The 25,626-nt window shown below is 42.6% G+C and overlaps 1 protein-coding gene across 1 annotated transcript in view; it reads left to right on the top strand.

Annotated features, from left to right (window-relative positions):
- Nucleotides 1-23,868, top strand: part of pcnx2 (pecanex 2) — a 40,253-nt gene extending 16,385 nt beyond the window's left edge. The window contains exons 21-34 of the mRNA XM_052150431.1: nt 657-834; nt 10,562-10,671; nt 10,838-10,966; nt 12,590-12,648; nt 13,435-13,650; nt 14,413-14,666; nt 17,207-17,440; nt 18,045-18,148; nt 18,725-18,869; nt 18,970-19,200; nt 20,286-20,560; nt 20,659-20,819; nt 21,464-21,891; nt 22,646-23,868. Of these exons, the coding sequence (XP_052006391.1) occupies nt 657-834; nt 10,562-10,671; nt 10,838-10,966; nt 12,590-12,648; nt 13,435-13,650; nt 14,413-14,666; nt 17,207-17,440; nt 18,045-18,148; nt 18,725-18,869; nt 18,970-19,200; nt 20,286-20,560; nt 20,659-20,819; nt 21,464-21,891; nt 22,646-22,783 (2,662 nt within the window). The 3' untranslated portion in view covers nt 22,784-23,868. The remainder of the gene's footprint in view (nt 1-656; nt 835-10,561; nt 10,672-10,837; nt 10,967-12,589; nt 12,649-13,434; nt 13,651-14,412; nt 14,667-17,206; nt 17,441-18,044; nt 18,149-18,724; nt 18,870-18,969; nt 19,201-20,285; nt 20,561-20,658; nt 20,820-21,463; nt 21,892-22,645) is intronic.
- Nucleotides 23,869-25,626: the final 1,758 nt, after the last annotated feature.

Raw genomic sequence — 25,626 nt, 5'->3', positions numbered from 1 at the left:
GTATATTTCCATTTATTCTTACAGTACATTTTATAAATATTTTGGAAAACATTATTAATATTTTTCTCCTTTCGGTGCTGTACAGACCAAACACATTCTTACTGTAAAAAATGCTTAGTGCAGTGCCACAAATGGAATTGAACACAGGTTTCCTGAAATGCATATTTAAAAGCTGAAGTTCGTTTTAACTTGACGTGTCATTTAAAAAAATTTGTCCAATAAGTGCATATTTACAATTAAACCACAATTAAATGTGATGTAAGCTATTTCAACCTTTTTGGGCACTTGTGGTGGATTCCTAGCTAGACTGAATTAGACTGCTGCCATCTTACACACACCTTCAACCACACACCCTCTGTCCAAAACCCGCCTTCTGAAGGCATGTCAGCCAACGCAATGTCAGCAAACCCAATCTCATGAAAGTCATAGAAGCAGAGAATGTTCTGTGATTGGCAAATTTTCTGATTGGCATAAATTAGAAATGTAAGTTCTCCATTTTACATAACTTTTTTGTTCAACCCTCACAGCTTTGTCAATAAGGTAAATTAATCAACATATTTGTAGTAGCCTGGTGTCAGAGCTCCCCTGATTGCTCTTTGCATGGCTGTATGCTGCCTCTGCACTTAAGTGGCTCAGGTGTCTGTGTTTCGCTCCAGCTGTGATGTCTTGTTGATGACAGTTGCTGGGATGAAGCTTCTTCGTGCCTCTTTCTGCAATCCCAGCTACCAGTTCCTCACGCTCATCTTCACCATTATCTTCTTTGAGTTCGACTGCAGCAGTGCCTCTGAGACCTTCCTGCTCAACTTCTTCCTAATGTCCATCATCTTTAACAAGGTCAGTTCTAGAGGCTGGATAGGCATTAGTGCAACTTTTCTGAAACAACAGTCTTGCGTAGCCAATGTTTTGAAAGTCGGGTCAACACTGCAGCTTATTCTGGCCAAACATGCAAACTAACCAACCACAATTGACTTTGTCTTTACATGACATTTTGACATAGTCAAATGTCGATTTGCAACAGAGCGCAACCGTCTAGTTCCATAAGTAAAAATCCCATTCTTTTTTCATAGACAAATTGATTTTCAACGATAACATATAAACCTTTAAAGAGAGACCATCCTTGAACTCCGAGGCTGTTCATCGATAGTATATGCTTTTGCTGAAGCCATCTGTTGGATCCATTTCAAAGGTTTGGTGTAATGTTTCTTCCCAACAATAGGGGGTGTATATATGTTTATATTAAGCCATATAAGTAAGGTTACATGGGGTAACGGGTTGATGCAGGTGAGGTCAAACTATTTTCTTTTATTGTGAGCAGGACCATTAGCGTAACCGAAGATGGAAAATTATGTCTCAAGAGCAAATTTAGACGTGGAATTATGGAAAACATGTTTTTGTTTATATGACCTAAGTTGTGAAAGAAATGGACAATAAATGGATTAGCATATTCAACTTTATCTCAAAGGTATGACATTTCCGCTCTATTTTTGAGTTATCTATTCAAGGCCACAAGCACGTGTGTCACGAACCCCGCTCCTCTGCCCCATCCCCGCTTCGTCGCACACACACTCACTCCTCAAGCTCGCACGCTCGTTCCGCCCCCCTCGAGCTCGCACGCTCGTTCCGCGCCCCTCGAGCTCACGCTCGTTTTGCTCCCTCGAGCTCTCACGCTCGTTTTGCTCCCTCGAGATCTGCTGCTCGTTAGCAGGTCTCCCTCCTCGGGCTCACATGCCCGCTCCCAATGGCCAGAACATTATGACCACCTGCACTCGTCTCAATCACCCCTTTATTCGTTTCACCTGCACTCGTCTCGTCACCTTTCATTGTTTACACCTGCACCTTCCCCTATAAATACCACAGCACATCCGTTTCACGGGTGTTGGTTATTGTATTTAGTTTCCCGTGTCTTTGCCCCCGCTAGTCTCGTCTAGTTTTGATCTCCTCTCGAACTCCTCTTGATTACCCCCTTAGCTTGCCAGCTACTCGTTCCCCTAGTACCCTTGTCTACTCCCTTTGTTAGTTTACCCGCCTCTCGATCCTGTTTACCCCGGCTTTGACCCTCGCTCCCCTCGACTACTCTCCCGGATTTGCCCCCCTTTACTCTCTTTGATTCCCTGGCTTTTGACCCTACGCTTCCCTCGACTACTCTTCACTGGATTTGCCCGTTTGTACTTTTGCCTGCTTTTATTGTTACAATAAAAGCAGTTTTTGACTTCCATTGTGACTGTCTCATCTTGTGTGTGTGTGTCCGGGTTACAGAATAACCAACCCCACCGAAGACAGTCACAATGCATCACGCGGAGAATTCGCGCAGCTCACTAGAGCGGATGTTTTCAGCGCACTCTACCACAGGATCTACCGGTGGGAGTCATGATCGCGCGCTCACAGCCCAGGGACAGCAGGTACGTGCGATTTTTGATTTTTGTCACCCTGCTTCACCTGTGTCTGCCCCTGAGCCCGTTTATGCTTCCCATGCATATTTGAGCGCCGTGAACTCTCCACCCCCGGAGAGGTTTTTTGGCTCTTCGGACGCTGACCAAGGGGTTTTTATGCGAGGCAGCGGTTGTGTAACTCATAACCCTGCCCTCGACATTAAGGAGCCAGCGGCCCGACTCTTGGGGTTGGCGTCAGGGAGTCAACCCTTGGAGGTTTTTGTTATGGATTTTTGTGCCCTGGCGTACCAGGTGAATTTTGATGAGGTGGCTCTGAAAGACATTTTTCAATGTGGACTGAATGAGCCAACCTCATCATTCATGCCAGGTGGTCGCTGCTTTCTCAACCTGGCTCAGTTTATTGACCTCGCCCTACTGTACGCTGGTTCCTCGTTTACTGTGGGGGAGGCAGAAACTGAACCAGCGTTCCATACCACGGCCCCCGTCTTGAAGCCTACCACGGCCCCCGTCTTGAAGCCTACCACGGCCCCCGTCTTGAAGCCTACCACGGCCCTAGCCCCGAAGCCTTACACGGCCCTAGCCCCGAAGCCTGACACGGCCCCAGTCCCGAAGCCTGTCACGGCCCCAGTCCCGAAGCCTGTCACGGCCCCAGTCCCGAAGCCTGACACGGCCCCAGTCCTGAGGCCTGTCACGGCCCTAGCCCCGAAGCCTGACATGGCCCCAGTCCCGAGGCCTGTCACGGCCCCAGTCCCGAAGCCTGACACGGCCCTAGCCCCGAAGCCTGACACGGCCCCAGTCCCAAAGCCTGTCACGGCCCCAGTCTCGAAGCCTGGCACGGCCAGCGAGCCAATGCCCATGCCCGCCACGGCCAGAGAGCCAGCGCCCATGACCGCCACGGCCAACGAGCCAGCGGCCATGCCCGCCACGGCCAACGAGCCAGCGCCCATGCCCGCCACGGTCGGCGAGTCAGCGCCTGTAGCCTCGACCGTCCCCATGGCCACGTCCCCTGTTGGCCGAGGACGCAAGAGAAGGAAGAGGGCCCCTTCTCCCCAGTCTCGTCTTGTGCTCAAGACCGCAGAGGTTCCCTCAGAGTCTTCCACAGCTCTACCGACCTCTGCTCCGCCCTCAGAGTCTTCCACGGCTCTGCCGGGTTCTGCTCCGCCCTCAGAGTCTTCCACGGCTCTGCCGGGTTCTGCTCCGCCCCCAGAGTCTTCCACGGCTCTGTCTCAGGGTTCTGCTCCGCCCCCAGGGTCTTCCACGGCTCTGCCGGGTTCTGTTCCGCCCCCAGGGTCTTCCACGGCTCTGCCGGGTTCTGCTCCGCCCCAGAGTCTTCCACGGCTCTGCCGGGTTCTGCTCTGCCCCCAGAGTCTTCCACGGCTCTGCCAGCCTCTGCTCGCCCCTCAGAGCCCTCGCGGCCTCCGCCTCTCGAGCCGCCCAGGGCTCTTCCTCTCGAGCCTCCTAAGGCTCCTCCTCTCGAGCCTCTCAGGGCTTCTCCTCTCGAGTCTTTCAGGGCTCCCCCTCCCAAGCCTCTCAGGGCTCCGTCCCTCGAGTCTTTCATGGCTCCACCCCTCAAGCCTCTCACGGCTTCGCCTCTCGAGTCTCTCAGGGCTCCTCCCCCTCTCAAGCCTCTCAGGGCTTCCCCTCTCGAGTCTCTCAGGGCTCCTCCTCCCCTCAAGCCTCTCAGGACTTCTCCTCTCGAGTCTTTCAGGGCTCCACCCCCTTCCAAGCCTCTCAGGGCTTCTCCTCTCGAGTCTTTCAGGGCTCCTCCTCCCCTCCAGCCTCTCAGGGCTCCTCCTCCCCTCGAGTTTTTCAGGGCTCCTCCTCCCCTCGAGCCTCTCAGGGCTCCGTCCCTCGAGTCTTTCATGGCTCCACCCCTCAAGCCTCTCACGGCTTCCCCTCTCGAGTCTCTCAGGGCTCCTCCCCCTCTCAAGCCTCTCAGGGCTTCCCCTCTCGAGTCTTTCAGGGCTCCTCCTCCCCTCGAGCCTCTCAGGGCTCCGCCCCTCGAGTCTTTCATGGCTCCACCCCTCAAGCCTCTCACGGCTTCGTCTCTCGAGTCTCTCAGGGCTCCTCCTCCTCTCGAGCCTCTCAGGGCTCCGCCCCCCAAACCTCTCGAGCCCTCCAGGACTCTGCCACTAGAGCCTCCTACGGCTCCGGCTCCCCCTCCAGAGCCTCCTACGGCCCTGCTCCTAGAGACTCCAGAGCTTTCTAGGGCTCCGCCTCCTGAGCCTCCTATGGCTCCACCTCCCGAGCCTCCTACGGCTCCACCTCTAAAGCCTCCTTCGGCTCCACCTCCAGAGCCTTCCAGGCCTCCGCCTCTAGAGCCTCCTGCGGCACCACCTCCCTCGGCCCTGTCTCTTGGGCTCCCCATGGCGCCGCCTCCTCAGCCTCTCAATACCCCGCCTGCCGAGTCTCTCACGGCTCCGCCTTCCAAGGCTCCATCTCCCAAGTCCTCCACGACTCCGCCTTTCACGGCTCCGCCCCCTGAAACCTTTCCTCACTGGGTCTTGCCTGCTCCCCTTGTGACCGTTCCTCTTCCTGCCCCCTGGCCTCTTCCCTGGCCTCCTGACCCTGTACGGTGGCCTCCTGACCCTATTCCTGTTCCAAGGCCTCCTCCCAGGTCCCCTAGTTCCGTCCCTGTCCGGTGGTCACCTTCCAGGCCCCCGGACCCAGTCCCTGTCCTCCAGTCGCCTTCCAGACCCCCTGACCCAGCCTTTGCCCTATGGCTGCCCCCTAGATCTCCCGACCACCCGCCTGTCCGCTATGCTCCCCCTGACCTTGCCTTGAAACTGCCCACTGACCCCATGGACTGTCTCATTTCCCTCTGTGCCCCTTGGACTGCCCTCAATTTTGTTTGTGTGTTTTGTGGGTTGTCTGTTCAGGGTTTTTTGTTTGTTGGGATCGTCCAGCACCACTTCCTCGCAACCGAGCGCGGCTGTCAGGAGCCGTCCGTTTTAGAGGGGGGAGTACTGTCACGAACCTTGCTCCTCTGCCCCATCCCCGCTTCGTCGCACACACACTCACTCCTCAAGCTCGCACGCTCGTTCCGCCCCCCTCGAGCTCGCACGCTCATTCCGCCCCCCTCGAGCTCACGCTCGTTTTGCTCCCTCGAGCTCCCATGCTCGTTTTGCTCCCTCGAGATCTCCTGCTCGTTAGCAGGTCTCCCTCCTCGGGCTCACATGCCCGCTCCCAATGGCCAGAACATTATGACCACCTGCACTCGTCTCAATCACCCCTTTATTCATTTCACCTGCACTCGTCTCGTCACCTTTCATTGTTTACACCTGCACCTTCCCCTATAAATACCACAGCACATCCGTTTCACGGGTGTTGGTTATTGTATTTAGTTTCCCGTGTCCTTGCCCCCGCTGGTCTTGTCTAGTTTTGATCTCCTCTTGAACTCCTCTTGATTACCCCCTTAGCTTGCCAGCTCCTCGTTCCCCTAGTACCCCTGTCTACTCCCTTTGTTAGTTTACCCGCCTCTCGATCCTGTTTACCCCGGCTTTGACCCTCGCTCCCCTCGACTACTCTCCCGGATTTGCCCCCCTTTACTCTCTTTGATTCCCCAGGTTTTGACCCTACGCTTCCCTCGACTACTCTTCACTGGATTTGCCCGTTTGTACTTTTGCCTGCTTTTATTGTTACAATAAAAGCAGTTTTTGACTTCCATTGTGACTGTCTCATCTTGTGTGTGTGTGTGTCCGGGTTACAACGTGTCAAAAACTGACAAGCCAACTGGATTTACCTTGCGTCACTACACCATCTGTCTGTGTTATTGGAACTTTATTGTTTAAAAATCACGTTTAATAGCTATGTAAACAACTTCATTACCCATGGTCCAGCAGAGAAAACTTCACCAAACAGAGAACCGCGTCCAACCCAATCACGAAACGTGCTGGGAATGGCGTGATTGAGTTGGTGTATCTTCACCCTTAAACTTCTTATCTATTGTTCCCTATCTGTCACTCACTCGACGTTGTGTCGATGAGTTAAAGGGGTCATATAATGCCATTTTTGTACAAGTTAATATGAATCTTTAGGGTCTAAATGAAAACTTTGTAATATACTTTTATTAAAAATTCTCATTAGTATTTTAAGAAAACACTAATTTTACCTGCTCAAAAACAGCTCTTTTTTCAGCACGCCGTTTCAGAGCATATGACTTTAAATGATAATGAGCTTTGGTCACCCCGCCCCTCCGTTCTGGAGTTATTCTCCGTATAACTGTTTTTTTGACATTACTTCTTAATCAGTAACATACAAGTAAACCAGGTGTAACTTAGTGTTACCATGTTAACTGTAACACCTGCGTACACAGTTTTTAATAACACAATAACCATAACGCGTTGTTCATTATAAACGTGGGATTATGAATTATATTGAGAACATCGTAACGTTATGGAAAACATGCCGTAATGTACCCTGAGTGTAAACATTAGCCACATTCATTGTGAAGCGTGCAAGCGATTTGCAAAGATTAATATAAAGGTTAATAAAACGTTACACTTACTTCTTCTGGAGGTGCAGAGGGAATATAAATAGTTGGTACCGAATCTTTTTTCAGCAGCAGCTTCTTAGCAAAACCAGCTTTATACTGACCCTCGTTTATAAAGCAGTCTGGTGAAAAATGATTCGTGCAAACATGAACGCATTGACGTTGCTCGTGGGAATATTCCCATCGTAAACAAAACTCAGCCACTGCGTCTTCAGCGGTTCAGATTTAGGAACATCAAAATGACTGCTGTGTTCGTTATTACACAGAAGAACCGAACACCACAATCGCTTAGGCGCCATTCTGCTCCAGTGTATCAACAATGATGACGGACTATGATTGACAGCTCGCTTACGAGCGAGGGCGGGTCTGTGTTGAAACACTGCTGTCAATCAACAATCCTGGGAGGGGCGTCCGACCGTGTGACGTCACACGGTCGAACGGCTCGATTTGAGGCAGGGGAAAATATATAAGGAGATTAAAACAAAAACACTGGATGGATTTTTATCATAATAGGATGGTTGTGTACAGGCACAGCCAACACACATTTCAGTACAATCAACTTGAAAAAGTGCATGTACCATTATATGACCCCTTTAACACGATGAGTTGACACTAGGGGTCGCTCCTGCGGAGCGTCCCCTAGTGTCCTGATGCCCTGATGCCCTGATGCCCTCACTGCGAGGACATGACCATGGCTACTTTGTGGTCGCGGCTCGCCCTTGTAAGAGCGCAAGCTACCCCAGCGGCTCCCCGACTTGGTCCTTCTACCTACGGGTATGAGGCGGGGTCGGTTAGCACTGGGGGCAATATGGGGACCTCAGTGGGAGCCTCTCTGCCGGGTATTCCCCTTGGACTGGCCCGCGATTGCGTTGGCACATTAATTGCCTCGAGTTGCCCCCCAAGGCGGCCTACGCTCTCGCCATATGTCACAACTCGCCCGCCGTCTCCTCCTTTGGAGTCAGCACTGGCTCAAGTCGCTGCGAGCCACTCATATCTCGGGCCACCTCAACAGCACAGCAGACTCTGTCGTGGCAGGTTACGCCCAGGGGAGAGTGGAGGCTCCACCCTCAGGCGGTCCAGCTGATCTGGAGTAAATCAGAACAAAACCTGCAAGCGCTGCCCCAGGAGGATGCAGACCCAGCCTTGGTGTTGCTGTCTCCGGTGAGCGCTCTTCGCATCTACTTGGATCGCACGCAGAGTTTTAGAAGTTCCGAGCAGCTCTTTGTCTGCTTAGGTGGACAGTGGAAGGGAAGCGCTGTCTCCAAACAGAGGATCGCCCACTTGGTCGTCGATGCCATCACTATGGCATACCATGCCCAGCACCTGCCGCCCCCTGCTGGCCTACAAGCCCATTCTACCAGGGGTGTTGCGGCTTCTTGGGCGTCGTCCCACGGTGCCTCTAGCTGACATATGTAGAGCCACGGGCTGGGCAACACCTAACACCTTTGCAAGGTTGTATAACCTCAAGGTTGAGCCAGTTTCGTCCCGTGTGTTATCAGGTGACACAAACAGGTATGTTCGGGTCAGCTGGCCAGGTGTATCGCTTGTGCATAGCGTCTTTAACCTTCCTTGAGGCCAAAACGTGCGCTCTTTCCCCAGTTGCGTTCGCAAGAAGTGTGAACCCTGGACGTTCTTCCTCCCTAGCCTAGTGGCCGTCGAGTCTTCAGAGAGGCTCGCTGCTGCCCGAGTACGGGCGTCACCCAGGCACCCGTACTTAGGAAGTGCTTCACATGCGCTGGCTGTCCCCTAGGCAACCCCGTGTGATGTATATTCCGCAAAATGGTTTCCCTGCCGATAAACCGCATCTTCCTTGGGCAGAGGGCCCTCTGTCCTTGGTCACCGTGTTTGTAGTAACTCATCCCCCCTTGGGTAGGACCTACCACGACGCTGCTCTGAACGATGTGCTTCCGCTCCTAACTGTTAAGACTGTGTGTTGTATTCCACCTAAACCCCCTCGGGGCCGGGTGTGGCCTCCGCGGTGTCCTCCTCTTTGGAAGGACACCCCCTATTACATTACCCCAATTACATAATTTGCCATACCTCACAGGATTTTATTTGTGCCCTCATGAAAGACGGTAAGTACACATTCTTGCACCTTTGTCTTTTTGTCTGATTTTCAAATACATTTTTTGCCTCAAAACAAAGTGTTTGATGTTGTGATTCACCTCAGAGCTGGTTGGTTTGGTTACATAATTTGCCATACCTCACAGGATTTTATTTGTGCCCTCATGAAAGACGGTAAGTACACATTCTTGCACCTTTGTCTTTTTGTCTGATTTTCAAATACTTTTTTTGCCTCAAAACAAAGTGTTTGATGTTGTGATTCACCTCAGAGCTGGTTGGTTTGGTTACATAATTTGCCATACCTCACAGGATTTTATTTGTGCCCTCATGAAAGACGGTAAGTACACAGTCTTACACCTTTGTCTTTTTGTCTGATTTTCAAATACTTTTTTTGCCTCAAGTGTTTGATGTTGTGATTCACCTCGGAGCTGGTTGGTTTGGTTCATGACTTACAACTCTTTTATGAATGATTTTATGAAAAGTGAATGGGAAAATTACTACCGAAACCCAGACATTTAAATAAATGAGCAGGCACTGAAAACACTGGAGGAATTAGTGAAAAAATTTGTTTAGACTTTGTAATCAGAATTTCTTTCTGTTAAAAAAAAGTAAATAAGTATGGAAAACTGTCAGTGCCTGTTAAAAGCAATTGTGAAAAGCAAACATGTTGAAATAACATTGTTGCAGAACTATTTGATGTACTGCATTTCTTTGTGTCATCTGACTTGATTTAGCTGAATTGACTTTCCAAAAGGGTACAAAAACATGTTCTGTTAAGGAAAAAGCAATGTTGCCAGCCAGGATTGCATTTCAGTGTGTGCAAATCACAAAGTAAAAAAATATTTTTTAATTATGTTTGGGCTTTGCTTCAAGTTATGGCATGATAAATGTGTATACCTAAGTGCGATAGCAAATATGTCATGCTTCTCAAGTTGTTTGCTTTTCCCACTTTCTTAAATTTAGGCACTGAAAATCTTCCATAAATAAGTACTGATTATGTCACAGAGAGACATTATGTCTAGTCTGCTTGCTACTAGTCATGCCTCAAACAAAACTCTGATATCTTTCAAGGCAAACATTGGCAAATCCAGTGATTAGTTTTTCCTAACAAGTAACTTTCCAAAATGATTTTCTGTCTTGGCTACTGATAAAACCTTGTGCCACCTTATTCCTGGAAGTCGCAATGCAGTGGGGAAATTTGATTGGAGCCTGTAATTTTCACAAATTATACATTAGCTAGTCAGTGAACAAACTGTGGGTGGTCTATGGGTGTGCCGTCTGAGACTAAGACTATATACACCATAACATTAGAGCACTATTGGACTATGGAAGCAAATAGAAATTACTCTCTAATTACAATTTCTAACATATTACCAGGGGATTCATTAAAGTACATAAAGAAAAATGTGTTATAGAATAAGAAAATGCTGTTTATATAACTGCTCTGTGACTAAAATTCTCCACATTCATTATGCTTACATAGAGCGTAGGTCAGTTGTGCCAGACTGTAGTCTATAATAGCTCTTAGCGGATAGTACAGTTAGTAACTGGTCTCAAAATAACTACCTTTCTTCTCTTGCAGACACTTAACAACAGCTCTTTGTTTTGTCTACAGCTTTGGGATCTTCATCACAAGCTGCACTTCATTTTGGTGTATATCGCCCCCTGGCAAATAGCATGGGGTAGTGCATTTCATGCATTTGCACAACCCTTCGCTGTACCTCATATCCTTACAATCTGTACAGCTTGGATGCTTATATGGGTAGCAAAGCCCTAGTGCTATGTTAATTCCTAATTATATTCAGTTACGTTAAAGGATTGTTGTAATATGGTTGCAGTTGTATGTCAGCAGCACAGATTATGTATTTTTTCCTTGACGGAACAGCTCAGACTCCGCCATGCTGCTGCTGCAGACATTAATCACCACACTCTTCTACACGCCTCTCAGCCCCTTCCTCGGGAGTGCCATTTTTATCACCTCTTATCCACGGCCGGTAAAGTTCTGGGAGAGGAACTACAAGTAAGCTCCCTGTGATTTTCCTCATGTATATGAAATATGCATTCAGCCTTAGAGTGATGTGATGCAGTCTCTGGAAGCAGCACACTTGAGTGAGAGAAGTAATGGCCCTGTAACAATTAGCATACTTGGTGTGGACTTGTAGTCTCATGGTCGTTGCATGTGCATATCCGTAAAGTCCATGAGATCGTAAGTTGTGTAGTTTCCTCACCCTCATGGTGTTCCAACCTTCTTTTCCATAGAACAAAAAAGGAGATGTAAATCAAAATGTTAGGTTCAGTCACCATTCACTTTAATTTTATGGAAATATTTGTGATAAAAGTGAATGGTGACTAAGGCTATTAGTCCCTAACATTCTGCCTTACATCTTTTTTCCCCCACAGAATACAGGTTTGGAACAACAGGGTGAATAAATGATAAAAACATTAAAATTTTTAGGTGAACTATCCCCTTGTTTATATGTTTCTTTCATATAGCCTACACAATACATTTTCAGTTACAAGTATGTTGTTTTGTGGTTTGACAGCTTGAATGAAAGACCTATTCTATGCTACATACTTGGAATTTGCATAATAAATGTTCTAATTGTTCAGTTTGCGCAGTTACACCAGTTTCATACACTAACCTCCAAACTCATTAATGTCACTTTGTTCATTCTTGAAATTCAAAAACCTTTGTAACTTTGGACTGTGTTCTGCTGTGCTGCATCAGTCGTTCTCTGTGTGATACCAATGTGTGCTTTTTCTACCCTGGACCCAGCTTCAGTAAATGTTATATCACCCTCTTGTGGTCTCCCAATGCTACTACCCCACACTTATAAACCTTTTCATTTATTTTGTAAATTTCGGTTAATTTTCATGTATCAATGCCTCAAAAATATATCGATAAAATAACGTGCCGATCAGTAATCAATATATCAATATTTTATGACATCCCTACAAATGAGACAAGTGTTGACATTCAATCAGAGTATATAGCTAATGCTATAAAAAAAAAATCAGATAATTTGGTCTTGGAAGAATCTGATGAGAAATGCTTGAGTTCATCTTGAAATATCTGACTTTTGGTATCTTGACAAATTTGAGAGCAGTTTGAAACATTGTTAATATCTCTGTTACTGGGATCTTATTCACAGGAGAGAAAATTGAGAAGCTGGATGGTTTGAGCAAAAGTGTCCTTTTGCTATATATTGAAATGCATTGCCCTCAACAATTGAGATATTAAAGAGATTTCATTTGTGTTTTTTTTTCTACGGGCTGGTGCAAACTTCAAGGCAGACTATTGCCCAACAGCCCATTCGGTAAAGTGTTCAAAGGGCACTAGAAAAACAAGTACATTTTTCATTGTTTGGAACAAGATGTCAATGTAAGACTTGCTTGGCATAGGTGTGCTTATCTTGTTTCTTCCTGTATGAAGTTAATTCATGGTTGATGGGCTTTATCGTAGGTCTTCCAGCCTGTACGAGCACAAAGAAAGACACACAATCTTGAAGTATTGATGTAGTTTCCAACCACAAATGTGATGACTTAGAATGTTGCTGCTGTTGAAAAGGAACAGTCAAACGCATCAAATTAAATGGGGTGTTTTATTTGACATTGAACATTTCCTTTGATTTGACATTTTCAGCACCAAACGAATTGACAATTCCAACAGCAGATTGGTGTCCCAGGTTGACAAAGAGACTGGTAAATGCTGTCTTTATCTACTCTTTCTTTTTTTTTTTTTTTTTACAAACTCTGTGTGAACAATGCTTTTAAAAAATATCCCTTTTCCCCTTGTGTTAAAGGAGTAGTTTAACCAAAAAAGAATGTACTAATCCATGATGTTGTTCCAAACCAATATGACTTTCTTTCTTTTGCTAACCTCAAAAGGTGAATTTCTAAAGAATATTGTGGCCGCTTATTTCCATACAATGAAAGTGAAAGGTTGAAAGTGAACAGACTGTGTCTGCCAAGATCCAAATGAGACAAAATCATCATAAAAGTTCCAACAAAAGCAGTCTTCTGAAGCCATATAATAGCATTGTATGAGGAACGGGCTGTAATTTGAGTCGATAATGATGTACAATTCAGAAGACTTGAATATAGAACACAAGCTATTAGACTAATTTAATTAATCTGATATGGCTCTTTATTGGCCCATTCCCTTTTCACTTTCAATTAAATGGAAAAGAGCAGCCAGGATATTCTTTAAAAATGTTGTGTTTTTGTATTTCAACAAAGAAAATCCCAACATGGGCTTTAAACAACATGAGGGTGAGTACATGACAGAATTTACATTTTTTGAGTAAACTACTACTCAAGATTTGATTTCCAAATGCAAGAAGGTTGAACTTTTTTATTACAGTTTGAACATTTTGAATATCCTAAGTGTTGTTTGGTCAATGATGCCCTTAGAACTGTTTTGATAATGCTTTTATCCATTGCAATTAAAACATGTTCGGAGATACTTGCTGTATGCTCACCATGTAGGCTGTGATGACAACAACCTCAACTCTATCTTCTACGAGTACTTGACACGCTCCTTGCAGCATTCTTTGTGTGGGGACCTGATGTTGGGCCGATGGGGGAATTACTGTGCTGGAGATTGCTTCATCCTGGCTTCTGACTACCTAAATGCACTCATTCACCTCATCGAGGTCGGCAACGGTTTGGTCACCTTCCAACTGAGAGGCCTGGAGTTCAGGGGTAAATGCTCTTAAAGGGTTAGTTCACCGAAAATGACAATTTTATCATAATTTACTCACTCTCATGTTTTTCCAAACCTGTATGACTTTCTTCCATAGAACAAAAAAGGAGAGGTTCTGCAGAATGTGCATGCCAATCTTTTACATAAAATGAATGTGAAAAGTGACCAGGGCTTGTCAAGTTCCAAAAATGACAAAAGCTCCATAAAAGTGGTTTATATGACTTGTGGACTACATTCCAAGTCTTCTGAAGCCATATGTTAGCTTTGAGTGAACAACAGATGAAACATTTAAGTCGTTATTCACTGATAAAGTTTACTGAGAATTGAGAGCTTCGGCAGAGATAAAGATTTTCAGTTAATAGTTACTTGAATTTCAGTCTGTTCCTTCCCTAAAGCTATCATATGGCTTTAGAAAATTTAGCAGCATAAAAAAATAGCAGTTTTTGATATGTTTGGACCTGGACAGTACCTGGTCACCATTCACTTTCATTGTATGGAAAAGAGCAGAATGAACATTCTGTGAAACATCTCCTTTTGTGGTTTATGGAAGAAAGAAAATCATACTAACTCTAACCTAACCGTAAATTTGGAACTACATGAGGCTGAAAAAATTATAACAGAATTTTCATTTTGTGTGAACTATTCCTTATATAATATTCCAGCGTTTCAGAGGGATAACCCCCATGTGGCATATCTTATTATACTGTATATTACAAAGTTCCAAACCTCTCCTCCTCACTCTCTTGTTCTCAATTCCTCAGGAACATACTGTCAGCAGCGGGAGGTGGAGGCAATCACAGAGGGAGTGGAGGAGGATGATTCTTGTTGCTGTTGTGAGCCAGGTCATTTGCCTCATGTTCTGTCCTGCAATGCTGCTTTCAATCTTCGCTGGCTGGCCTGGGAAGTGACCACTACTAAGTATCTGCTGGAGGGCTACAGCATTAGTGAGAACAATGCTGCCACTATGCTGCAAGTTTATGACTTGCGCAAGCTGCTCATCACTTATTACCTTAAGGTACCAACAATACTGCTTAAAGGAATGTTCCAGGTTCAATCCAAGTTAAGCTTAATCATCAGTATTTGTGGCATAATGTTGATTAACATAAAAATAATGGACTCCTTCCTCGTTTTTTCCTCATTACAGAAAGACACTGACAATGGAAGTGAATGGGGCCAGTCCATTAAAATACTCGCTGTTTCAAATGTTTATAAGATGTAAACATTCTACCTGTTAACATGATTTTAGTGTGATAAAATCAGGGATTCAGCTGCTTAACAGCATTTACCAGATTGCAGTGTCAACAAACTTAATTGTGGATATATCCTTACAAAGAGAAGGTTACTAAGCCATTTTATCACACTAAAATCATGTTAACACATATAATGTCTTTTGGCTATACTTTTGAAAATGTGCGTATTTTATTGTATACAGACTGGCCCCATTTACTTCCGTTGTAAGTGTCTTTATACTGTATACAGTGTATATATATATATACACACACAGGGTTGGGAGGGTTACTTTTGAGTAGCGAGATCTAATCCAGCGTGTGCTGAGCGACTACAGCCAGGTCTCCAAAGCAACCAAATTAGCCCAGTTTCTAGGGAGGGTGGAGTCACACGGGGTAGCCTCCTCGTGGTCGCGATTAGTGCTTCTTGCACTCAATGGGGCGCATGGTACATTGTGCATGGATTGTAGAGAGTAGCATGAGCCTCTACATGCTGGGAGTCTCTGTGGTGCCATGCACAACGAGCCACGTGATAAGGCAGACGGATTGACAGTCTCAGATTTGGAGACAACTGAGACTTGTCCTCTGGGAGGGACCCGGATTGAGTTGAGTAACCGCGCCACCACGAGGCTTTACTAAGTAGTGGGAATGGGGCATTCCATATTGGGAGATAAGGGGATGCATCTTATGTAGTGTTGTTTCTAAAACAAGATAAATCAAATTGATCTTGTTTTTATAGATTTATTTATATTTTTACAGGAAAACAATACAAAAATATTTTTGCCCTAAAATGAAAGGTCTTACTAGGAAAAAATAAATATGATTGTGCCTGGTAACATGTGCATGTAAAATGGCTAGAAATAGTATTTTAGCTTAGCGTAAAGCTGACAATTTTCACATGAATAAATAATCGGACACATCATAAGAAAGTGTTTCACCGCTGTTCAAATGCATTTTGTATCGCATCATTTATATGTATAGATGTTTTCCATCTGAAAGGACATTAATATGCAAAGAAATCTCTTCAGTAATCAAAATACTTTGTGAATGTAACTGTATTCTAATTATCATTTAAATGTTAACTGTAGTGGAATACAGTTACTAATGTTTTGTATTTTAAATATTGTGGCAGGGCGGAGGGCGAGGCCGGGTCGTGATCCTACGCACCCGGTCCCGTATTAGGCTAATCAAGCCTCCGAGGTATAAAGGTCGACGGCAGGGTGTCGTGCGGGAGCGCATGCCACCCTGCCACAAATATGTAATCCCGTTACATGTATTCCGTTATACAAATAACACAAATAAATGTTGAAATGTTTTTTTTTGGTAATTAACATTATGCCACAAATGCTGTCAATTGAGCTCAATTTGTATTGAACCAGGAATATTCGTTTAATATTTAAGCAGTTAATTTACTTCAAAAGTATGATTTTGTTATATACAGATTAAATAATGCTCAGATGTTTTATCTTATACAGTAAGTAGTTTTCCATGGGCCTGTTTACACTTGACCACTTCATGCGTTTTCACTAATCGGATAGTTATCGCATTTGAGACAGATTGCAATCTGATCTCTCAAACCACATCAGGAGGTGGTTTGAAATGCATTCCAGACAACACTTAGTCAAGTGTAAATGTATCTGGCTGTTCAAGCCACATGTAAATTTTGCTTCACCCAAACAGTGCTGCATCAGCATAGGAAAAATGTGAAACATAACAGCTGTCACCAAATATTTGCATAGGGTTCGGTCACACAGTAAATAATAACAAAGAAAGAAATTAATGCACGTTGTAGGAGAGGCACAACATTCTATCTCATGTATTTGATGTTGATCGCTGATGAAAATGAAACTAAACACTGGCATGAGTGCAGCTGACATGCATGACACATCTTACCTATGACAAAGTGTAAATTGAATGAGCTTTCTCAATCGGATAGCAATCCGTTCATTGAAAATGCATGAAGTGGCCAAGTGTTAATAGGCTTATAATGTTTGCCTTTGTAGGAGTATGTGATGTTTGAGTAGATTGTACATCTCATATTGTGTATTTACAGAGTAATTGACTGAAAAGTTTGGAAACAGCTACTCATTATTTATTTTTACTATTTTTCACAAGTCATAAAAACTATGAAAGAATGCAAATAGAAGTAGAGGAATTAGTGTATTCATTTTTGAAGTAATGTATGTTGGGCAATTTTTGGCTGCTTTCCTTTACTATTGAGTCCAACTCATCCATTTCAGTTAAATGTAATATTAGCTTTGTAAAGAAATTAATACTTTGGCAGATTTCTTTTTTCTACAAGACTAATTTTAAACATTTCTCTATTTAGAGTATCATCTACTTTCTGGCTGTCAACCCCAAGCTGCAGATATGGATTAAAGACCAGTCCACACTGGAAGCCCTGCAGTCTTACACTAAATGGCATCACATTGAAAAAGACCCAGCTGTGTTCAGCATGAAGATTGATGAGGACTATGTCCACTGTCTGCAGGGTGTCACAAGAGCCAGCTATTGCAACGTCTACCTGGAGTGGATTCAGTACTGTGCCAGCAAACTGGAAGAGGTGAGAACAGACCCAAAAGCTATTTAATGGAATGAACTTAACAACTTGATACAGTTAAAGGGATAGTTCACCTAAAAATGAAAATGCTGTCATCATTTATTTAAAGCTTGAAGCTGAAGTGTGTAAATTCTGAGCCACTAGCATCACCAAACAGAATTGCAAAACAGCGATATTTTTAAACTGGTTTCCCACTCTCCCCATCTTCCATTGGTAGGATAAACAGATAGTTCCACCCCAAACTCACTCAAATGATTAAGCCAATGTTGCTGTGTCAGGCTGGTCATGTTCATGCCGTTTTAAACCAGTATGACTTTCTTTCTACAGTGGAACACAAATGTAGATATTAGACAAAAAATTGCATTTTGTTTTACATGCAGTGTAAGTGAATGGTGACTGAGGGTAACACTCTGCCTAATATCTCTATTTGTGTTCCACGGAAGGGTGAAATTCATTCAGGTTTGGAACAACATGAGAGTGAGTAAATGATGACATAATTTTCATTTTTGAGTGAACTATCCCTTTAAGGATGTTTTTGAAAAAGTCATAGCTGTGCAAACTCTCGCTGAGAGACAATAGCAATAAAGTGTTTGCTTTTTGCCCTCAGCCAGTGGACAGCGATGAAGATTCTCCTCTGGTTACTCTGTGTTTTGCTCTATCTGTGCTTGGCCGAAGGTCCCTAAGCACAGCAGCACATAACAGATCCAACAGGTACACTTTATACAACAGGGCCTCTTAAGTCGTTGAATCACTTCTCTCTATTTTTTCAGCATCTTGCAGCATGAATGTCGCAGTTTTAAGAAGGCGTGTCACCTTTAAAATAGTTTTAAAGGAATAGTTCACTCAAAAATGAAAATTCTGTCATGATTTACTCTCCCTCATGTCGTTCGTAACCTGTAAGATGCAAAACAAAAAAGGAGATGTTTTAAGTAATATCTCGGTTCATCTTTTCAATACTGAGGCAGTGGATAGTGACTTCAGGGTGTTTCTCAACAAAACCAAACATATGCCTTAAGAACACTTGGAATATGACACACCAGTCGCATGGACTACTTTTATTATATTTTTTGGCCCTTTTTTAAGCATCCAGTTGAGTCCCTATCTACTGCCATTGTATTAAAAAAACAAACCATGATTTTCATTTAAACATCTCCTTTCCAAGAATTTAACAATACAGTGGCATAAATATCAATGATATATGTGCCATGATAATGCACTTGACTCATCTAACAAGATCTTTCATAAATAGTATGTTTTAGTGTTTAACCTTTATGATTTCCCTTACAGTTTGGAGTCATTCCTTTATGGCTTCAATACATTGTTCAAAGGTGACTTCCGCATTGCTGCTAAGGATGAATGGGTGTTTGCTGACATGGATCTTCTGCAGACAGTGGTGGCCCCTGCAGTTCGAATGAGTCTGAAACTTCACCAGGTGAGATCATTGAACATAACTGAACAATGGTTTAGGATATAGCACGACATGGCTCACGATTCACAGTCCATATACCTCTAATATTCATATCATTATACAGGACCACTTCACAAGCCTGGAGGAGACGGAGGAGCCTGCTGTGCTTCACGAGGCCATCAGCAACTACAGAACCAGTCTGGTGATTTGTCATGAGAGCGACCCTGCCTGGCGGAGAGCAGTACTGTCCAGCCGAGACACATTGCTCACGCTCCGTCACATGGTTGATGAAGGAACAGATGAGTACAAGATCATCATGCTCTACAAACGCCATCTCAGCTTTAAAGTCATAAAGGCAAGAAAGCAAAAATGGTTGTCAGGAATTTAAAGGTCAATCATCCAAAAATTTAAATCCTGTCATTATCTACTCTTTTTTTTTTTTTCCACAGAACCCCAAGAGTTATCTAGCACAATTTTCAGGCTGATATTTCCCATAAAATGAATGTAGAAAGTAAATAGTGTCTTTCAAGCACTGTTTAAAAAAGGGAAAAAAGCACCCTCAGATTAATACATATTTGTGTGCTGTTCTTCAATAGTCTTCTGAAGCCATACAACAGCTTTGTTAGACGAACGACCGAAATTTAAAGCTGAAGGGTGTAATTTTTTTCTCTGTTAGAATACTTTCTCCCAACTTTAAGCTCTGAAGGTGTTTTTAAAGATGTCTTATTTTAGTGTCATGCCCAAAAAGGCTTATAACTCTACAAAAAACCCCAAAGGGGGTCAATTGTTTGGTATCATTTAAAAAAAATAATTATGAGATAGATTATGATAAATTATGAGACTCTCAGTCTAAGAAGCGTCTTATTTTCCTGATTTTGTATCTCAGGATGTAAATAAGGTAGCTCCAAAAACTGTTATGTGACTACGTTTATTGGGAGAACGTTTTTTAATGTGTAGATTGTATTCTGTATTTTTATAGATTAATTTGTATATATATGTTGTATGTCTTTATGTCCAGTAACTTGTTAAGATTGCCCACACCTTAGAAACCTCCACTGAAGCAAAATGTCCCCACGGGGATAAATAAATAGTTACTACTATACTTTGAGAGCATTCCAGTGACATATGACACATTGTATTTGATCAGTTTGATGTTTTTACCAATTACAATAATATTTCCAGAGCAAAATTATTCATAAATTATCAGAACGGAACACTTCTAATTTGTCGGCAAATTTCTAAGCACTTGTTCAGTTTTGGTCATATTACCTACATGCATTGTAAATTACAGCTTCTAAGCTTTAAACAGTAACTATTTTATGTTGGTCAAGACTCACAAAATACACATTTCAGCTTCAAATGATTATTCTCTATTTAGAGCATAGATTTGTAAATTACGGTCTGATTGTTTTTCATTTATCACGCTATCTTTCCATTCAGATCAATAAAGAATGTGTGCGAGGTCTGTGGGCAGGCCAGCAGCAGGAGCTTGTCTTCATCCGTAACCGTAATCCTGAGCGTGGAAGCATCCAGAATTCAAAGCAGGCGCTGCGGAACATGATCAACTCCTCATGTGACCAGCCTCTGGGTTACCCCATGTTTGTGTCCCCACTCACCACCTCTTACATGGGAACTCACAAGCAGATCAGAAACATATGGGGTGGTCCTCTCAGTCTGGAGAGCATCCGCTCCTGGCTCCACTCTAGGTGGTTTCGGTATGTATATGTACAGGCTCTAGATCTTTCTCTTCCAGTATTGTCTGTCTCCATAATTTGAAAAAAGTCTTTGTTTATTCCTTCTTTGCACTTCCCAGGGTGAGAAAGGATAACCATACCAGCTGTAACAGTGGCATGAACATGGAGGATGTGGATTGTGCCGGCACCTCTTTAAGTCAAAACCATAACTCTGCCACCTCTCAGAGCCTGAGCCTGTATCATGGCCGTCCTCGCAGCTCTCAGTCCAGACACCATAGAGGTCAGAGCAATAATTGAATTGCCTCCTCTTTTAATAAAAGTTATTTTACTTGACTAAAGTGCTTTCAACTGATTAACAACTTGATCAGTTTAACAAGTCTAATGAGCTTTTCACACACAATTTGTACCCAACATTAACGTAATTATGTTATCTTGTACTTCACTTAATAATTAATTCTGTTAATAATTGAATTATTAATAATTAATTCTGGGAAGTCAGGTTTTCAGATTTCACAGTGTATATTCATAAACGTTTTTTTTGGAAAATGTTCTTATTTGCATATTTACCAGATTAATGCAATTTATTGGAGATGTACAGCACGTGACCCATTTTTATAACTGCTTGTCCATATGTGGAAATGTTGTCACATAAATAAGTTAATTCATTTATTAAACTCTTCATCACTCCAGTTAACAGTTTGCAGTTATTCTTAGACATTTTTAAATATTTCCCCTTTCAAAAATGAAACTAAAATCAATGCATAAATGTTTTTGCGACTGTACAAAACGCATGAATATTTAATGAATTTTATTATGAATCTATTATGAAGCCTTGTGAAAATCTTTGTTCATTATCTAAAAAGTATAACATTTTATGGGTGTTAGCATTTTAAAATTAACATCTCTGATCGTCTCTTTTACCAGCAGCTCATCGGGAGTATCGTAGTCGCTCAGTGCAACCTCAGGGTCAGCGTCCCCCCGTCACCAGCCAATCGGGCCCCATCCTGGACAGCCAGCATGGCTCGGGCTCCGGAGGCCCCGGTCTGGTGCAGCGCCTCTCCAACAGCCAGCTGTCCTTCAACACCTCCTCAATTGCCTCCGTCTTTTCCCAGGTGCCTCGTCTGTCCACAACAGGGCCTCTGGCTTCAGCCACAGGTCACCATCGCTCCAGCCAGGTGTCTTCCTCCAGTTCCACACTGAGCCTGCTCTTTGGCAAGCGGAGCTTCTCCAGTGGTTTGGTTATCTCTGGCCTCTCTGCAGCTGATGGTGGAAACACCAGCGATACGCAGTCCTCCAGCTCCGTCAACATTGTCCTGGGCCCGTCGTGTCACTCAGCAAGCCGTGCAACGCAGGTGAGATGCTCAGGAGAAATACTGACATTTAGTCAGACTACAGCATTTTTCTATAAACTAAAGCTTGCTGGAATGACTTCCTGAGATACAAACTTGACATCTGGGAGGAAAATATCAATAAAGAAAATATTTAACTCTGTCATCATTTACTCACACTCATGTTGTTCCAAACCTGTTTGACTTCCTATCTTTCATGGAAACATGCATTTTATAAGAATATCCTGGGTATTTTTTCAATATAATAGAAATAATTGAGGACTCAAAAGTAAAAGTGGTGCACACAACTCGTGCACCATATTCCAAGTATTCTGAAGTCATGCAATAGCTTTGTGCGAGGAACAGACCAAAATATATTTCGTTCTTCACTGATAATGTTCACATCCAGTGGACCGTTAACATCTGTGACTAAATCATTGAGTCAGAATTCGAGAAACAGGATCAGTCCAATTCGGATATAAAAAATTTGGATTTGTAAAAGGGATCAGTAAAATAATTGAAAAGATTTAAAACAAACAAATGATTCGTTCACAAATTAGACATCACTACTTCTCCAATGAATGTACCAAGGAGATCTACGGTAGATGTCAAGATTTTTAGTGAATAACAACTTCAATTTCGATCTGTCTCTCAAGTCAGATGGGTTGGAACGATACAAGGGTGTGTAAGTTATGACAGCTTTTTAATTTTAGGTGGACTATTCCTTTAAGGCTGCTATGAAATTAAACTAAATTTTTAGCATCTCCTTTCTTTTCAGCAGTGGACATCAGAGGCTTATGAAAGCATAGACGCCACCTCCACCAATGCCACAGGATCCAAGGTCCAGAGTACAGATAAGAGCCAAGATGACTCTTCCTCAATCCTCTATGAGACACCAGAGCAGAAGACCATATAAGACCACAATCACCAAATGCCTCAGTCCAGCATGTTCAAACCACTGAGCCCCTGAAAGTTAATGTACATTACAGAAGTCTTTTTATAAAACCCAAACATCTGCCATGTGTAGAATTGTAAGTATCCTATTTATGGGAAAATAACTACTCTTCCAAAAAAAAAGAAAAAAAAAAAAGAACACAAAGACCAGTACAAAACTGATCCACACATAGTGAAGTATGGGTGTGGGCAGGTGTATTTAGAGATCTGGACAACAAGTAGAAGCGTATGGCTCTAAGGTCTCTTAGGTTAAATGGTGGAATCAGATGACTGCAAGTACTTACATTTGCTAAATTGCCCCATGAGAGCATGTACATCCTTCATTAACACTGTCACTCACAGTTACTTTCTAGAGTGGCAAAATAAGGATTGTGGTTGTAAGATCACTTGACTAAAAGAAGTGTCTGGTATGGTTATATAGTCCTTTTCTTGCACATTGCTGTCTTGAAATGTGTTGTGATCCAGGTGAGTCATTGATATATATATTAACATACTACCACTCTAAACTGGTTCCTGATACATCGAAACTCGACAAGCAAAAAAATATGTTGTGAAATCTTTGACTAAATGTGAATGCACCTTTTCTAGTAATACTTTTATTGAGGTGAATAATTGGCATACTATAATGAAAAATGTATGCAAATGTTATAAAACACACAGTGTGCTGCTGACCCATGGAAGATTGTTGTAATTTGGTCTCTACATATTATGGCAAGCACAATCTCTATGTTGAACTGGTTGAACCAAGGATGAACTTCACTTGCTCAGATTAGTAAATACCTCTACAAAGAAAACAAATTGAGGATGGAGGATTTTAACAAATCTATAGTTGACAAAAGCATTATGTTGTGTGTTTTTACTACGGGGCTTCCAGTGTATTTATTATGTGATACGGGGGTCTGTATGATGTGTTGTAAAATCAAATATTTCATGGCAAGTCTAGCCCTTTAATAATATTTGCATATTATAATTCTCCAATAAATGGGAGATGAAAAACATACAAATCCACTCTATAACACCATTTTAATAAAAAAGTAAAACAAGGAATTTTTGCTTATTTCATTTAATCTCTATAAACAGTACCAATCAAAAGTGTGTACACATATCTGACTTAATATATATTTAGCATTTTGTTTATATATATTTGACATATATTCTAATGTAATCTTGGGGGCTCCCGTCAGGTGGTGTTCTCATCATGGGCCAGTTGAACAGTTGCACTGGATACAGTTAAGCAGTTGGAGTACAGCTTATAGACTTTTTTGGTAGATGCGATAGCACAGGCTTGCTTGTTATTGTAGGCAAGTAGGATACAACTGTGTGTCTACATTCAAGTTTTAGGACTGTAATAAGCCATGTTGGAAAATTTTAAAAATATTATGCTACTGTTTAATAATCCTTTCAGAAAACTATTTCTTAAACAGCGTTTTTATGTCACTGTTTCAAGTTAAGCGTATACCCTGCATCCGAATATCCAAACTTCCCTACTACATAGTACGCCAATTGAGTAGTATGTCCGAATCCGCAGTATAAAACAGTTAGCGAGAAATATCCAAATGACCTACTATTTCCTGCTAGATTCTGAAGTGTGGATCGACTTGACACTATCCCATAATAATCCCTCAGGAGCTGAATAAATGTTAAGTTAAGAACACTGGATTTGTGCTTATAGTGCTTTTTTAACAAAACCAGAATAGATAAATTTTGCGGTTATTGTTATTACATCATGCATTTGGGTCACTGCTCAATATCCACGTCCCCGGATGATGTCAAGAAACTATTCACACTAGCCTACTCACATGCATACCTAAAGAACCTACTGGTTTACAGTAGGGGAGACTGGGGAGTGTTGTAACACTGGGTTAGTTGTGACAATGTCATTTTGACCAGTCAGAAAAGAGCTGCAGTGATGTCAACATCATACAATCCCCTACATGACATTGTTACCTACTAAAGGTAAGCAATGGTAGGAATATTCTTTATTACTATCCGGTGACATGATTAATTGCATTATTATAATTTTATTTTACACATTATTACTTATATAATTAATCGCACTGAATTAACATGTTATATAGACAGCTCATGTTATGTACATGGTATGTACAATTTTAGAGTACAAATTAGTTTCAGTTTGCTGTTAATGGGCATTAAACTTAGACATAACAAAAAGACTCTGCAACCTTTAAACTTACACATTTAAATCATTTTGGCACAATAATAAAGAAAATAATTGCAGAAAATGTGACACTATGTCACTATACGTATGCACTGTAGAGCTCATAATATTGTTGTCTAAGGAGTAAGAACAAGAATAGCTAAATACATTGCAAACAGTAAAATTAATTTAACCAAAGCATCTGATGTGGATATCTTCCAAAAGGTACCTTCAGAGCTCTAATGAATCCTCGGAGGAGAATTTCTACTTTATTACAGCTGTCATGCAAGATTAAAAAAGTGGATCCACTGACTTTTGTCAATTTTTTATGCAGTCATTCCTATTCTGTGTTCAGAAAAATCACTATTATATACAGACATGATACAACGACAGGCGAAAACTGCAAGTAGAGTATGAAATTATTAGTCAAATAAGTGTAACATTTCATTTCACAGTATTCCAGAAGAAATCCTATTTTGCACTTTAGTTATTTAGTACAGTATGTTATTTGTAAGAGAGACAGAAAAAGCACCATATTGTAAGTCGCTTTATTTAATGTCTACAAATAAAAAATATATATTTTTATAGTGCTCATGCAGGAGTACATGTGATCTGAAAGATACCCATCCTCTCAGTATCAATAATTA

The sequence above is a fragment of the Xyrauchen texanus genome, chromosome 20 (genome assembly GCF_025860055.1).
Source record: "Xyrauchen texanus isolate HMW12.3.18 chromosome 20, RBS_HiC_50CHRs, whole genome shotgun sequence".
Lineage (NCBI taxonomy): Eukaryota > Metazoa > Chordata > Actinopteri > Cypriniformes > Catostomidae > Xyrauchen > Xyrauchen texanus.
The sequence above is the reverse complement of the archived record's forward strand: the minus strand, read 5'-3'. Positions and strand labels throughout refer to the sequence as shown.